The sequence below is a fragment of the Artemia franciscana genome, chromosome 5 (genome assembly GCF_032884065.1).
Source record: "Artemia franciscana chromosome 5, ASM3288406v1, whole genome shotgun sequence".
NCBI lineage: Eukaryota > Metazoa > Arthropoda > Branchiopoda > Anostraca > Artemiidae > Artemia > Artemia franciscana.
This window is the reverse complement of record NC_088867.1, coordinates 4,510,613-4,528,614: the sequence shown is the minus strand read 5'-3', so window position 1 is coordinate 4,528,614 and position 18,002 is coordinate 4,510,613. Positions and strand designations below refer to the sequence as shown.

General features: G+C 34.6%; 1 protein-coding gene across 2 annotated transcripts in view; it reads left to right on the top strand.

Annotated features, from left to right (window-relative positions):
* The window catches only part of LOC136026903 (serine/threonine-protein kinase SIK3-like), a 136,123-nt gene that overhangs the window by 99,342 nt on the left and 18,779 nt on the right, over positions 1-18,002 (top strand). The window contains exons 13-15 of one of the 2 annotated variants that reach the window (XM_065703724.1): positions 2,023-2,153; positions 4,386-4,571; positions 12,911-13,056. In XM_065703724.1, the coding sequence (XP_065559796.1) occupies positions 2,023-2,153; positions 4,386-4,571; positions 12,911-13,056 (463 nt within the window). The remainder of the gene's footprint in view (positions 1-2,022; positions 2,154-4,385; positions 4,572-12,910; positions 13,057-18,002) is intronic. The other variant, XM_065703726.1, reaches the window with a different exon arrangement.

The following is an 18,002-nucleotide window of genomic DNA, read 5'->3' as shown; positions in this document are numbered from 1 at the left end:
ACTGTTACTACTGTTTTTACTACTACCACTAATGCGATGATACTTTACAATCAAGATTAAGCGTATGAAGTTGAAGATTTGACATTTTTTTTTGGGGGGGGGGGGAGAGGTTGAACTAAATAAAAACACACTATATGCATGCAGATTGTCAAAAGGACGTATTTCAATAATGGATTTGGGTATTAAGTTGGAACTTTCATAGAATAGTTAAAGGGGAATATCAATTGACAAAATATAATATATGCATGTCACTACTAACACTGCTACCACTGCTACTTTTACTAATACTGCTACTACTGCTAAACTGCTCCAACTACGACTTCAATTGCAACAACTTGTAAGACTTAGAGTATTAAGATAAAAAGGTTGCGAAAAGGTGGTTAAAAGTGCAAATCAGCAATATTTTTAGAACGGCTTACCGTGGCCAGGTGAAACTTCCGGGGCATCATGAAAGGGATGTTCGACTGATCAAAAGGCAAGGTGTACATGCTACTTCCGCTATTGATACTGCTGCTACTACTGTTACTACTAATACAATACTAAGACTAACTACTTCTCCTACTAACACCGCAACTACTGTGATGCTAGTACTATTACGACTAAGTCTATGAAGGTAAAGTTTGAGAGAATATTGATGGCAAATTCGAAGGCAGGTATTGAACCAGGTCAAAATGAACTATGATCATGTACATTGTCAAAAGGGTGACAAAGCAATACCACAATAACGGCTTACATAATTAAGTTAGACCTTTAGGGTAAGTTGTGGCTGATTTCGAACTAGCTAGAAGACACTATGTATACTTTTAATACTACTTCTGTGTTACGGTTAAGTTGAAACTTTTAGGGAACGTTTTGGGGGAGTTTCAGTTAAACGAAAAAACTATATGCATACTTGTATTAAAAGGGAATATAATGTCGTAGGCAGCGCTGCTCTATCATAACAAGTTATATTATTGATATTTTAAAGGAGCTAATATGATTGTAAATTAAAAGTTCTAGTGCCCTTTTTAAGAGTCAAAAGTGATTGGAGAGTAATCAGCTTTCCAAACCTGTTTCCATGAAAAAGACTATGTCAGTATAAAACAAACAGAAATTAATTAAAAAAAAAAACTTTTTCCACAAAATAAATTTGTAAAGAACTCCATTAAACCAAAAATGAGCAAAAATATAATCAAATAATCTACCAAGCGTAAAACTACTACAAATAAGCATCAATAAATAAATGAAACCCAAAGCGAATAGAAATTACAACAAATAACGGAGTCAAACATAAAAAGAGTAGAAATTAACATGATTAGAACTCACAACCCCCTATGTCTTCTCAAGACCAGAATATAATTTGCCCTTTACTGAAAAAATTTAAAGGTTTTCACTTTTACAACTTCAATAAACCAAAAATTATTAAAATTTAAAGGATAATGCTGTGCATATGTATATTAAACTGACAATGTACATTCATTTGTATTTTTTTCAGTAAAGTGCAAATCATGTTCTGGCCTTGAGAAGGCACATGTTTGTGAGCCCTAATTATGTTAATTTGTGCTCGTTTTGAGTCTCATCAGAGGTAGTTTTACGCTTCGTAGATTATTTATTTTATTTTTGTTCATTTTTGGTATAATGGAGTTATTTACTTTTCCCTGAAAAACCTGTTTTTCGGAATTTTTTTTTTTTTTAGTTAATCACTATAAAAGGGTCTTTTTCTTTATATGTTGCGTTTGACTTAATCTAAATTTGATTCTTTTTCTAGTTGATAAAGGCTTACGGACGTGGAGTCGAAATATTCCGATTTTTATTATTTAAAGTTTGTTGTTGTTTTTGCTGTTGTTGTGTTCCACTGTTTAATTTAAATTGTACCTGTTTTTTTTTCTCTTAACTTCTGTAAATGCAGAAGCAGTATGATCTAATAAATTATTTACTATGTCTCCTGAAATGCAAGTTATCATTTAATTATTATGACTTTCCCTTTCATTTTTCACGTAAGTAAATTTCAAAACGTGCAGTAAAAATAAATTTATATTCTAGATACATGCAGAATCGTGGAAATAGTAAGCGACATACTTTGGCAATGTCTAATGCGGAAGAAGTACAGCAAGTTCAACGGCATAGTAGAACGCGACGAACTGGTCTTTTAACAGTCACAGCCCGTCCACCTGGTATGATTCAAGAGTTTTTGTTCGGTTGTGCCTATATATGCTTTATACTTGTCTTTTTGTCTACTTGTTTTCTAAATCTTGTACTAAATTTAGCTTTTCCTTTTTAAAAATGAAAATGATGATTTAAAAATGTCGGATTTTTCTCATCATGGTTTTTATCTTTAGTTAATTATTTTTAGTAACATCAGTACTAGTAAATCAATATTCATTTTTTTTTGCGATTCGGGATAACACAAAATATGTGTTTTTTTTTTTGGGGGGGGGGGGGGTTCAATGCAGGATCAATCAACTTTTATGAAATGATTAGTATACAGTTTCATTAGTTGATCTTCCAAAAAGCAATTTTTTTCTGTCAGCAATTTTTTATATAGGTTGGGCTGCGGGGGTTTCTGGTTGTTTCTTTTTTTTTTTTTATTGATGCCCATCACATGGTAACTTGTCAACCTGGTGACCAATGGCGATTAACAGTTACTACATTACCAGGCCTAGGTGGCCGCTTATTACCAATTGCTGCGTGAATCAGCTATTAAAATGGCTTGATTTTAATTTGTAAATGTGCTATTTTGTTTGCAACTGACCAATTATTTCAAGTATTCTTTTGTAATAAAATATAAATGTGATGCATTTTAGATAAGATAAGATTTCTTGCAAAAAAGCCTGCGGGCCATAGCAACACAGAATACACTTTTTACAACAATTTTATTTTATTTGTCGATCTGCTTTTTTATTTATTTTGATTCGAGTTGTTTATTTTTGTAACGAAAGAAGAAAAACATATATGAGCATGTTTTTAATACTTTATAGATTTTTTCAATGAGTTGCTATAATTAGGTGAAAATGGTTTTGACAAGTTTCTGGTGCTATCTGGGGGAAATTAGGGGGGCTATCTGGGAGAAGAGAAAAAAACATTTGTGGTTCGGAAAGTATTTTTTAATTTTTCTTGTAAGCCTTACGCTTTTTGATTTGCCACAGTCAGAATATATTAGGCAGCGTCGTGTTGATTGAATGACTATCATTAATAAGTTGTCTGTGTTGTCTTCCTTTTTTTGAATTAATATTTTGTTTGCTTCTAATATTTATTTCAGTTTTATGGCAAGAAAACTTTTACTTTGATTCATTAGTGGATTAGCACTAAATTAGATCAATGAACACAATGAAACGCTTTTTAGCTTCAATGTGGTACTTTGATTTTTTATATTCTTTTTTTGTAACGTCAAATTTAAATTTTATTTCAAATTAATTTTACAGGCTATTTATATCATGTTTCCTAACTAGAAGCGTTGTATTAACTTTGACTTTCTCATAATATTTTTTAGTGTTGTTAAGTTGTTTCAACTTAAAAAGGCTTAAAAAGCGTTGTTAAGTTGCTCCAGTGCTGAATCGAAGATATAATGAAAGATAGGGGATATAATTAATATAAGTTAAATCATAAAAACTTAATAAAATGTATAGAATCGATAATATGCTGCCAAATTATATCAACATCCTTACTAATCTAATTATTGAATTAAAAAAGATATTAAATGGTAAGCTAAAGCAGTTTTGTTATTGATTTCCTTTTCAACAGCTCGTACGGTGATATTTGAGAAAATACAGGTTGAGATGAGTCTTTAGTAGAGACCTTAAAGGTCAAAGTTTATCGTAAAACTTAAACAACTCTTACTCTGCTTTGAAAGGGATTAAAAAAAATTCTTATTTTATTAAGGAAAGATTCCTTCAATGCCCACAGTGACGTCAATTAGGGGGAATATGCCCCTCTGTATTTTTAAAGATACTTTTGTAAGGTATTTTCACTGGAAATTGCCTTTTTTTTTGCATTTTGTGGGAAAAAAGTTCCCCAAATTTTCATGGATTGACGCACCAGAATCGGCTATTGTAGCATATTTTCAACATTCCTTAACTTGCTTAGACAGTGAAGGAATCATGCATTAATAAAACAAGAAAAGTTTGTTTATTTCTTTTCGGTTAAATAAAATTAATATCATTCCCTAATAAAACGTAGAAATTGAGGAATGAGTCGGAATGATGCTTTTTTTTAGTAAAAACAGGCCGTTAGACACTAGCCTGTAATTCTTAAACTTATAAATATCTTGACTAGATGAATAATTTGAAACTTTCACCAAGTAAAAGTGTTTGTGCCTATTTCGCTTTTGTTTAATTTTGCATCCCTTTGTGCTAATTTTTGTTTCTGTTGTGCTAATTTTTGTCCTTATTTTTCCTTCCTGCTTGTAGTAATTAGTCCTGAGCTAGTGCATGAGGTTGAAAAGCGTATGAAGCGACAGCATACTCCACCAACCTCTGGTCCGGTTCAAATGCCCGGACCCGGAAATAACATAATGCCTAATATGCAGTGGAGTAAAACATCGGGTAAGGTCCGACGGAGTGGACTTACCACTGTTGTTGAAGGAATGCACCTAGGTAGCTTTTCATTTACTTTTTTTCTTTTTTCTTTTATTTTAGTATTATTGAGTATGAAGGGTAAACGAGCGATCCATTTTAATCCCCTAATGGATCTTTTAGAGACATCCAAGTAGTTTTTTACAGGTTTGTAGACAATGTTTACGCATCCACGGTTTTGCTGTAGATCGACTCTTTTTTTTCTATTTTTTTTTATTGTTTTTGGAATTCATGACTGCTTTCTTCCAGAGATATGCTATTCAAGGTTTAATAGCTTCAGTTCCTGTCTCCACTTTTCAGGGAAGAAGAAAAAATCCTTCCTGTCTCTTGTCAAGTATAATGGGTAGAAAATGAATTAGAAAATTTTTGTTCCAATTAAAAGGCTTTCTGTTCCGAGGGTAATATTCAGAAGACAACACAAATTACGGTACTAGGCTTATTCCCCCCTCCTGAAAACCCAATCCTGGGAAAAACTTACCCGGGAAAATTCTACCCCAGGAAAAATTTACAAGGGAAATTTTGACCCCGTAAAAAAATTCCAAGGAAAATCACTCTCGCGGAGAAATCCCCTCTCTGCGAAAAAATCGCCCCCTGATACGCTGATTCGCTCTCCTGATTCGCCCCCATGTGTAAATTGAGCAGCCACCGAGAATAGAATTTCTTAATATTCTACCTGTAACAAAAATATAGGCAACCTCCCATTTAACCTCCCATTAATGTCACTCAACTCCAATTGGTAAATTTGACATGGTTGAAAAATCTAAAAGCAACATGCTAATAAAATAAAAGTAGTATCATTAGATCCCTCATTTATATTCTTTTCAAATTTTTATTAAAAAAAAAAACTTTTTCCGTGGTCGCAGTTCAAACCTTTATCTTATAATGTTATGAAAATTCAATCCCCCGAAAAATGAATAATGGAGTAAAGTTTGAATGTAAAATAAATCCTAGGATATTTTGCAACATAAATTCTGCCTATAATAATAATAATAGTAATTTATTTATAACCCACATCATAACAAGTAATGGCACTTGTGGAGTAACAAAAAAAAATGAAATACACTGCAAATAAAATACACTACAAATAGAAAAAACACTACGCTACAATGAGATTAACCAAACAGACGGGCCAAAGGATGATGAGGCGATAAACGATAAAAAGCTGATTCCGACAACCTTCCATGCAGGAGGGCCAACTTTGCACTTATATCAGGGACATCAAACTTACGAATTATCTTCCCATGGCTATACCAAGGGGGGAGATAAAGTAAAAATTTACAATATCTGAAATAAAAAGTCCGAATCTGATTAACATCTTTTTTTTTTTTTAGAAGGGGATAAAGACTAGAAAGATAAAGGTCAGAATGATCACAGAATGTAGCATATAGTCTACCGAGTGCACATCTATTATACTTCCCTCGATTAGCAACTATATTAGAATAGCCCATTTGAATTTTCTTTTGAAGATCACGAACAGTGCACTGCCGTAGGCAAGAAATTGAATTTCTAACAGTAATACCCAACCACCGAAAGGCGGAAACAAAGGGTATAGAAAAACCGCGGCAAGCTAAGGGAGCATTAGAGGAAGTCGGATTATTAAAAACTACAAATTCACATTTCTCAACATTAAGAGAAAGACCAATTTTGGAAAATAGACGTGAAACTTTTGAGACCATAAACGAGAGACCTTGCTTATTTTTACACAAAAGTAAAATGTCATCTGCATAAGCAAGATAAGAAACATCTATATTTGGAATATAGGTAGATTATTCCAAAATTCTTTTGTAACTTCAGTATTTTTATTTGTCACGCTGTCGCTGTCACTATACTACTATTACTACTAACAACTCACAGCAGTACCAAGCCACCTGAGGCCAATACAGCTATGTACGCTCCTCCTCCATCCCAATCTATTCACAGCCTCCCTCTTTAAACCTCCCAGGAAGCTCCCATTTCCTTCAAATCTTTTCTTTATGACATCCTCCCACCCCAACCGTGGACGACCCTCTTTTCGTTTAGCCCTTGACGGTTCGCCGAAAAGGATAATCTTTGGCAATCCATCATCCTTCATCCGCAGAATGAGACAAAACCATCTTAACCTTTCTCTCATTATAGCCGTAGAAAGTGGGGAGAACCACACTTTTCATACAGCCTACTGTTTGAAATGCGGTCAGTCAGCCGGGTACCCAGAGCAATCCGTAGGCAATTTCTCTAGAAAACATCTAGCAAGTCTTCATCTGCTTTTCGGAGCGCCCATGCTTCAGAGCCATGCTTGATAACTGTCATCATTGTAGCTTTTCATATTTTAATCTTGGTTTGCACACTTATCTTCCTTCTTCCAAACTTTTTTTTAGCTGTCGAAAGACAGCCTGAGCCTTGGATATTCTACTTTTAACATCTTCGCCATTCCCACCGTAATAATAATAAATAATAATACTATTATTACCACTAATAATACTACCAAGGTAAGTGTAGCTGCCCACCTGATCAATTTTTTCGTTACCCAACCTCACCTTTTCATCTTCACTTATTCCTAGCCTTAGTGACTTAATCGTCTTAACATTTGTTTTCAAACCTATTTTAGCGCTCCGAACTCGCAAAACCTCTAAAAGTTCACTCATTTGGCTTATACTTTCATCTAAGATGCTTAAACCGTCAGCGTAACCTGAGTCTACGGGAGTTTTTCCTCCCCATTTGATTCCATGGTCTCCCATCGCCTTTCCTGTGCTTCTTAAGACAAAATTCATCAAAATAATCCGTATAATGGGTGATAAAACACAACCCTGCTTAACTCCTGATTTGATGTGAAACCAGCTGCTGACCTTCTTTCCTACCTTAACCGCACCAGTGTTATTCTCGTACATAGCACTAGTCACTTTGTTTTACATAGCTTTTATTTGCTTTAATCACTAATCACTTTTGTAATTGTCTGGTATACTATACAAGGGAAAAACCTTTGTAAAGCTCTTCCATCAACAGAATCTAACGCTTGCTCATAATCTATAAAACTCAGGACCAAATATGTTTGGTAACTCAGGCACTTTTCCATTATTAAGTTAAGAGTGAGAGTTTGGTCGACACAACCTCTACCTTTTCTAAAACCGCACTGTTCTTCTCTTAAAACTTTGTCTACAGCATCTCTCAGTCTATAAGTATCATATTACCAAGTTATTTGCTGCCTACAGAGATCAGACTAATGCCTGAATCATTACCACATTCACTCTGATCACCTTTCTTATATAGTGGTTTGATTGAGGATTTTCTAAAATTGCTAGGTACTTCTTCTTTTCTCCTTTTGGGAAATCAAATTCATAATCTTCAGTAACTTTTCTAGCCCCAGAGCCGCCATATTTAAGAAACTCATTTACCACACGATCGTCACTTTGAGCCTTAGTATTTTTTAATCCTTTTAGTACTTTCTCTAATTCTTCCTCACAAAACAAATCTTCCTTGACATCTGAGGTATCTCAAAATTTCTCATTTTCCTCTATGTCTTTTCCAAAATGTTACTCCCATCTCTCTTTAAACCTTTCTTATCATTTTTTGTGGTCCCGTTTCCATCTTTAATTCGGAGAAGTCCAGATTGACTACTCAATCTCAATTTATTAACATGCCAGTTCGATATTTTACTATTATACTGCCTAGCTGTATCTTCCAGATCCTCAGCAATTTTATCCATGGTGTCCACTTCAGACCTCTTTAATTCATATTTCAAAGCTCTCTCCACTTTCTCAACATTCCTTTTGTTTTCATATGATCTATCACTCAGATACTTTACAAACTGTTTTCCTAAAGTTATTTTATCCATCTTCGACATTATCAAATTTTAAACTCTCCAGCCTAGTATTCAACTGCTCCTGGAAAGTTTCTCTCAAATTTTCATCCTGGAGTCTAACAACATCATGAATTCCCGGGAGGTAGTTATTGTTCCGAAATTTCAGCTTTAAATTTACCTTAGACACTACCAGATGGTCTACCTGGTGGTTTTTGCTCTGAACATTAATAACAGCACTCCTATATACCCTAGTATCTTGTATTGATCCTGCCAGTATTCGGTTTACAATCACATAATAAGGTTTGTTGTCTTACCATCACGTGAACACCATGTTGACTTATGGGTCATTTTATTACCAAACATGCTTGTAACTATTTAAATACAAAATTTTGTATGTTTTGATTCTTTTACATACAAAACTGCAATAATCTGTAGCCGTTGCTGTTATTCTTCCCTACACCAAATTTATCTAGGTTAGGATACTATATATCCCTATTTGTACCGACATGGGCTTTAAAATCTCCTAATAGAATGACCATATTTCTACCTGGGACCCTGTCTATTTCCTCCTGTAACTGTAAGTAAAATTCATCTGAGCCACTAGTACTTCCATCAGTCGGTCCTAAAGGGGCATATGCAATTGACCCCCTGAACTTTTTAGTCAAAAAATGAGCGATTAGTATTCTATTGTTAATGCCCTCCCAGCCTAAACAGGATTTAGCAGATTCGTTATTCATCATAAGCCTTGCCCCCTTTGTATGTACCCCATCCTTTCTGCCCGAGTAAAAAAAAATTCTGTATTACCTAATTTCATGCTACTTACCCAAGGTAGTTTTGTCACTAGCCAAAATTTGGGGGGGGGGACTAGAAATTTTACCGACTGACTGGTCATTTTTACCGACTGTCTTTTGTCAATAATTAGCGTAAAATCAGTCTCGTATACAATACGTAAAACCACTGCATGAGTCGGTAAAACCGCTGTGTTTACCAACCGAGATTTATATTTCGGTAAATATCATGTCACTATTTTAGTGCTGTTTATTTAACCAAATGGAAAGTTGTGATACCATGTGTAAAATCACGACAGGAGTCGATAAAACTGCTACGCTTACCGACCAAGTTTGAAATTTCCGTAGATGACATTTCAGTATTCTCGTGGTCTTTATTGGACCGAATAAAGAATCTTACCGATTTTTTTTTCATCGAGTCACCAAAAACATTGAGGGGGTCCGCCTTCTCCCCTTATACGTGACGGTCCTGTCCCCGGGAAATGATTTTCTGAAACTCCTAATAAGTCCTGTTCGAATCGTCTGAATTCGTCAGTCAAAATGTCGATACGATAGTCATCTTTTAACGTTTTAACATTCCAAGTTCCAATTTTCCAAGTTTCAAATCAATGAAGTTATTTTGGCGCCAGGAAAAGCAATAGTCCCGGATGCTAGTGCAGGATGGGGACCAACCCACCTTCCCAAGTCTACACTGAAGCGCTTTAGCGGGCTTAGAACCGTACAGCAAGAAGTCCCTGGGACCTCCAGTCAGTTGGAGGCTTTGTGCAATCCTGGGCCCATCTTGGTCACAACATGGTTTTCAGCACTTGGCGATGTTCTTCTATCATCAAGAGTTGAAATCCTGCACATAACCTCTCAAGCTTATTACCTCCGACTCATTATATATTCATACCTACAAATATTATACTACTACAGGGATGCGACCCATAGTAGATAAATTAGCTAGGAAGAGATTTTTCTGCCCGAAAACGCCCACCATAACAGATCGAACACTAGATCACAATGTATAAAACGAGAGACCAAAGGTGTTTGGTAACTCAGGAATTTCTTAATTATTAATCTAAGAGGGAAAATTTGGTCGACGAATCGTATACTTTTTCTAAAAGCGCACTGTTCCTCTCTTAAAACTTTGTCTACAGCACCTCTCAGTAGGTGTCATATTACTATGTAATTTGCTACCTACGGAGACCAGACTAATGCCTTGATAATTACCACACTCACTCTTAACACTTTTCTTATACAGTGGTTTAATTAAGGTGTTACTAAAATCACCATACACTTCCCCTTTTTCGAAAATCATATTCGTAATCTTCAGTAACTTATTTTTAACCTCAGAGCCACCATATTTAAAAAAATCATTTACCACACCATCAGCACCTGGAGCCTTAATATTTGTTAATCCTTTTAGTACTGTCGCTACTTCTTCCTTACAAAACAAATCTTCCTTCACATCAAAGGTTTCACACACTTTTTCTTTTTCCTCTATGTCTTTTCCTGCAGCTATATCTCGGTTTAGCACATTTTAAAAATGTTCTGCCCATCTCTCTTTAACCCTTTCTTTATTACTAAATATGGCCCCGTTCCTTTCTTTAACTGGGACAAGTCCAGAATGACTACTCCCTCTCAATTTATTAACATGCCAGTACAATATTTTACTATAAAGCTGTGTTGCTGCATCTTCCACGAGGGAGGGGGAATATTTCCGTCGCGAGAGTTTTCCCGAGGGAGATTGAGCTGGGCCCTGTAAATTGTAAACCATAAATTGTGATTTTAGGGAAATATTTGACTAAAAGATTGTCGTTAAGTTTTGAACTCCATAAAATGTTTGGTTAAACATTTGTTTTGGGTAAAGTTCAAACCCAACAAAAACAAGCTATTTGGACTAGCACGTCAAGCTCAGAATATTATATACTGGGTAATGATAAGACAAAACTAGAGTTAATCTTTCTTATTCTGAGCTTCTTGTATTTAATCCGAGTCTGTCCTTTGTCAAACAGGCACTCAAAAATTAGGGATGGTTTTTAGCTGTTGTTTTATATTTGGACATTTTTTGTTGTATCTCATTATCTTACATGTCATTTAATAACGTTAGATTCCGAACGCGTTCCTAGGTTTCCAGTTACTACGGTCTTGGGTGAGTTTCTTCATTACGTTGCCCCTAAGGGAGTAATAACGATAACAAGGAGTAAATCAAATACCTAACTTTATAGTTCGATGAAGTACCATGTCTCCTCTTAAGCATTAGTATTCCAGTAGATCAACAATAGATCCTCTTAAGATTGACTTGAATGAACCAGTTCCAAGTAAAATGTTAGAGTTCTAAGCATAGACATATTTCTTTCCAAAAAATATATTCACCTTTCTTTTCTGGGTACCTATGTTTATACTAGCCTCAGAAAATGTACAAGATATGTCAAATAATTCTGTAAAAAAAAAAGAAAAGAAAAAGTTCTATCTTTAGACCTGTCCTTTCAATTATCAATTGGACTGGAACATACTGTTAGACACTTTAATGTGGGAAAGAATAAGAAAAAAGAAGAAGAAAGAATAGAATACTAGATGAATAGAATAAAGAAAGAGAGAATGAAAGAATACAAAAGAAAAGAATTGCACAGGCGACGCTCTTGTGCCAAAAAGAGCAAATAAAAGTGCAAGCTTTAGGAGGCTAGAATATTTAGATTTTTCTGCATTTTAACTTGCTCCCTGGCTCCTCCTCAAAAATTGGGGAGAGTAACTTCTGATGCTTTTTTCAAGAACATATTTTTTCTTCTCCCAATTTCAGTAAGGTAGGCAATAAGATTAAGGATATATGGTGCCAAGTGGTGAGGATATGGTGTAAGGTAGTAGAAAGGGAGAAAGTTAAACAAATCCTTTAGTTCGAAAAAACTTGAGTTTTGCTATTATTTTTTAAGTTCATATCAAGATTTCCTCATTTAAAATTATTCCGTTTGCAGTGATGGAAATCTGTGAAAGATTTAGACATAGCTTTCTAATTTATCTACTCCTGGCTAATTCCAGATGTGTATATACTTCTAGGTGTGATATTTCTTAAGTCAAGTGATATTTTAACCTTAGCACTTATATTTATTATTATAACGTGGCTTTAAATATCTTCTATCAACCCAACGCTATTTCCTGCTTTAAGCCAGTAAAAAAAAAGTAAAATAAGTAAAAAAAAATCTCTCGAAGTCAATCTTTCCTCTATATCTTAGCTTCACCCTTAAACACGAGTGAAGTTCCTTTTGTCCCCGTTGTATTGCTCTACTGTAGGGGACAAGTAATTCATCTTTCCGTACATAGAATTTATCCGACGTAGATAACTTCGAAGACCACACTGCCTTTCCATGACGAAAGTAAAACAGTTCAAAATAGGGATGAAACCTTTTTATTGACAGCGAATAGATATAAAATTATTTAACTGGATATTTCAAACGCATATACAGTGTTCATCATCAGCAGTAAGTTACTGCTGATGATAAACACTGTATATTTGTTCGAAATATCCAGTTAAATAATTTTATATATATATTTACTGTCAATTAAAAGGTTTCATCCCTATTTTGAACTGTTTTACTTACGTCATAGAATTTATCAAAAAGGATAACCCAGTCAGAAAATATTATTGAAGTTAATTTCCTAAGCTTCTTATGTCCAAATCAGCAAACATTTATTGACTGTACATTAATTTTACAGAATTAATACGGTTTTTAAATTATACTGATTAAACAGGAATTTGTATTTTAAAAAAGATAGACTGTCATATATCTTTATAATAATAGATGCACATTTTTTTTCAGGAAGAGAAGGTCATGGAGTACGAGATAATTCTCTTGTTCCTCCACCTTCCTTTCAAAGAAGAGCCAGCGATGGCTGTGCTTCTATTGGCCAGTTAAGTCAGCCGTCTGATGTTAAGTCTTTACAACAAGAATTCCACAATTTACAGGTACTTTTTGTTGGCGTATATAGGACCTAATCTTTAACGTATTTAACGCCTAATCTTTTGAACGCCTTTAACGCCTAATCTTTTTCACGTCTGACGTTAAATATTTGCAACAAGAATTTCACAATTTACAGGTCCTTTTACTTGACTTCTGTAGAACCTAATCTTTAACGCCTTTAACGCCTAATCTTTTTTAACGCCTAATCGTTTTAACGTCTGACGTTAAGTCTTTACAATAAGAATTCAACAATTTACAAGTACTTTTAGTTGACTTCTATAGGACCTAATCTTTAACGTCTTTAATGCCTAATTTTTTAATGCTTTTAACGCTTAATTTTTTTAGCGTCTGACGTTAAATCTTTACAACAAGAATTCCGCAATTTACAGGCATTTGTAGTTGGCTTCTATAGTACCTTATCTTTAACGTCTTTAACACCTAATGCTTCTTAATGCCTTTAACGCCTAATCTTTTTAACGTCTGACGTTAAATCTTTACAACAAGAATTCCACAACTTACAGCTACTTTTACTTAACTTATGTAGGACCTGCTATTCAACGTTTTTTACGCCTTTATTACCTAATCTTTTTAACGGGTGACGTTAAAAATTTGCATCAGGAATTCACCAATTTATAGGCACTGTTAGTTGAATTCTATAGGGCCTAATCTTTAAAGTCTTAAATAATTTTTAATTAATTAAGCCCGGGTTAAATAATTTTTAATTAATTAAGCCCGGGTTTAACACCTAGTGTTTTTTAACGCCTTTAACGTCCAATTTTTGAACGTCTGACGTTAAATCTTTAGAACAAGAATTCCAGAATTTACAGGTACTTTTAGGTGACTTCTGTAGGACCTAACCTTTAACGTCTTTCGTGCCCAATATTTTTTAACGCCTTTGACGCATAATCTTTTTAACGTCTGACTTTAAATCTTTACAACGAGAATTTCCACAATTTAAAGGTACTTCTAGCTCACTTCTGTATGACCTAATGGTATTAATTTTGCCTCTTTTAAATGTCAAAATAACGCCTATTTTTTCATTAAGTCACCTATTTCTCGTATTTATTTATCTTGCGAAGGAATAAACCTGAAAAGACAGCTCGTGTTAGAAGAAGAAGAAGTTAGTTTGTTTGTTTCGACTATATAATGAAGTATTTTCTACTATTTTGCTGTTGCAGAGCATGGTCCTTGTATTTGCATTAAATAAAAAAAACAAGTTTTTTAAACTGCAAGTAAGGAGCGACAGTAAAACTTAAAACGAACAGAAATTACTTCGTATATGAAAGAGGCTGCTTCCTCATCAACGCCCCGCTCTTTACGCTAAAGTTTTTTACTGTTTTAGAAAGAAGAATTGAGAGAAAGAGTCAAACTTTAGCGTAAAGAGCGGGGCGTTGATGAGGAAGCAGCCTCTTTCATATACGAAGTAATTTCTGTTCGTTTTAAGTTTTACTGTCGCTCCTTACTTGCAGTTTAAAAAACTTGTTTTTTTTATTTAATTTCTGAACGTTTTTGAAGTAATGCATGTTATTATTTTCCAGCTGTACTTTTTAAATTAAAAAAATACTTTAGTGTAAAGAGTGAGGAGTTGCGCAGGGGACAACCTCTTTCATTTACGGAATAATTTTGTTCGCTTTAAGTTTTAATGTCGCTCCTTACTTTCCGTTTAATTTTTCTTTTATTTAATTTCTGAACGTTTTTGAATTAATGCATGTTTTATTTTGTCTCTCCACAATAATTAATTCATGAATAATTAATTATTAATTGTTAGTAATAATTAAGTAAAAAAATTAAGATCAATAATCATCTCAAAATTAACACAAGCAAATATTATCATAAATCAAAGTGTAGCTAATTTCACGTGTAAAGCTTAGAGTATTAAGTTGAAAAGGGTGTCAAATGCACACATCAACAATATTTTTGGAACGGCTTAACGTGTCAAGGCGAAATTTCCGGGGCATCATGAAAGTGATGTTCAATTGAACAAATATGCACATTTTAATATGCACAATCTAATTTCAGGCATGTGGTCAATTTTCGGGGTGATTTTTGGAGCTTCCATCTGTATGTTCGCCATAGATTGGCCCAAAGTTGAAATATTTAAACTTTTATATCTAAACTGACCTACCAAATAATGCTAGTAAATCCTGCTCTCCCTTCATGGAAATTTTCTTCTCCCATTACAAATTCTCGAAGGAAAGTTCCCCCAGCATATCCCCCTCTTCTCAACCCCTCCCCCAAACCAAAAAAATCCTCCTGAAAACGCCTGTATACTTCCCAATAACCGTTACTATATGTAAGCACAGGTCAAAGTTTGTAACTTGTTGCCCCTCCCACGGGGACTGTGGGGGAGTAAGTCGTCCCCAAAGACATAGTTATAAGGTTTTTCGACTACGCTGAATAAAATGGCTATCTCAGAATTTTGATCCGTTGACTTTGGGAAAATAATTAGAGTGGGAGGGGGCCTAGGTGCCCTCCAATTTTTTTGGTCACTTAAAAAGGGCACTAGAACTTTTCATTTCCGTTAGAATGAGCCCTCTTGCAACATTCTAGGACAACTGGGTCGATACGATCACCCCTGGGGAAAAAAAAAACAAAAAACAAAAAAACAAAAAAACAAATAAACACGCATCCGTGATCTGCCTTCTGGCAAAAAATGCAAAATTCCACATTTTTGTAGATAGGAGCTCGAAACTTCTACAATAGGGTTCTCTGATACGCTGAATCTGATGGCGTGATTTTCGTTAAGATTCTATGACTTTTAGGGGGCGTTTCCCCCTATTTTCTAAAATAACGCAAATTTTCTCAGGCTCGTAACTTTTGATGGGTAAGACTAAACTTGATGAAACTTATATATTTAAAACCAGCATTGAAATGCGATTCTTTTGATATAGCTATTGGTATCAAAATTCCATTTTTTAGAGTTTTGGTTACTATTGAGCCGGGTCGCTCCTTACTACAGTTCGTTACCACGAACTGTTTGATTATCTCAAATACACAAGTAGAAAATCGGAAATTTTGACGCATCTCAAAAATTATCAGTCTATAAATTACTTAATTAGTTAACTAAGTTAAAACACTTCAACTAAAATTTAGAATTATTATACTATATAAAAACTCCTAAGTGAAGTTTTTGCTTAATACTTGAAATTTTGTAAAATTATTATATTGAAGAATAATGTCAAAATCAGATTTTGAATTAAATCCAGTTAAAAGATAATGAAGGTAGTTATTAGTTACACCCTTTTAATATTTTTTTGGCGTTTTTTTTTCATAGCATTTTTTTTTCATACCCTTACAGTGGTTAGGTAAGAGCGTATTCCAACTCCAAAAAAGCCGCAACGTGGAAATCAGTTTTCACTTTCTATCAGACTTTAAAAGTCGACAAACGCTTAAAGTCAACAAACCTCTTTTTAGATTTTTTATTACGAGCATTCTCCCATTCCTCTGTTTTATAATAACTTTGTTTTTTTCGTATCTATTGAACAGCTATATTATGTTGAACAACTCAACAGCTATTGGAACAGCCATGTATGTGTTACAAATGTTCTACTTTTGATGATACTTTTAATCCACCATGTCACACTATTTCAAAACCAATTCCTTTTGAAAAAAAAAAAACAGTCAGAAATAGCGGTATTTTTGCCAAAAATTGGAATGAGAAAATTTCTAATATTGGTTAAAAATCGTAGACAAAACTGGAACACCGCTACTACAACTAATCGTTGCTATACAAAACTGCTTGAAGCCAACACAGCTGGGTACGCTCCTCCTCCATCCCTCTATTCAATGCTTCACTCTTTACCCCCTTCAATGTAGTTCCGATATCTTTTAACTCCTTTCTTATGCTTTCTTCCCACCCTTTTTGGGGGTAACCTGTTTTTGTTTGGTCCCAGATGGCTAGACAAACAGTACATTCTTAGGCAATGTGCCATCCTTCATCCGTAAAAAGCGGCCTACCCATCATAATATTTCTTTGACTACAGCCATAGAAAGCGGGATTTAGCCACATCTAAAGCACAACTTATTGTTTAACAAAGAGTAAGTCAAACGAGTATATAAGACAACACCTTAGTACCTAAGAAAGTAGCTTGAACATTTCTTCTGAAAAAATCTAACAAACCCTCCTCAGCCTTTCAAAGCACCCAAATTATTTTTGACCCTAGATGGCCTGAATGCACAGTCTTTGGCAATCTGTCATGCTTCATCCGTAAAACGTGTCCTGGTCATCTGAAGGTTTCTTTTATTATAACCATAGAAAATGTAATCGAACCGCATCTTTTGGACAACTTTTTTGTTTGACATGCGGTAGTCAAATGGATACCTAAAACTACCCTTAGACAATTCCTCTGGAAAACATTTAACATATCTTCAGTGCCCACGTTACAGAAAGATACTTGACCACTGTCATTACCTTAGCTTCCAAATTCTAATCTCGGTTCACAGACTTTTCTGCCTATTCTTCCAAACTTCGTACAAGTTCAAAGAATAAGCAAAAAGTCCTTGGCCATGTCTATTCCACCTTTTGCATCTTCACTCCATCCACCATCTTTATTAATAATGCTGCCCATGTAATGAAGCTATCCACTTCAGTTTAAACCTAGCGACTTAGTCTCCTTAACATTAATTTCAAACCTATTCTTGCATCCTGAACTCAAAATATCCAAAAATTCACTCATTTTGGAAATATCTTTATCAAGGACACTCAAATCATCTGCACCTGAGGCCTTATTATTTTTAATCCATCCAGTACTGTCTCTAACTTTTCCTCGGATACTAAATCTTTCTTCACTTCCAAATTATCGATTATTTTTTTCAGTCTTGTTTCCTCAACTTGATTACGCTTTAACACACTCTCAAAATGTCCTCCTATCTCTCTTTGACACTTTCCTTGCCACTAAATGAGACTCCGTCCCTTATCACTAACTCTGGCCCTGTTTCTATCTTTAGCCAG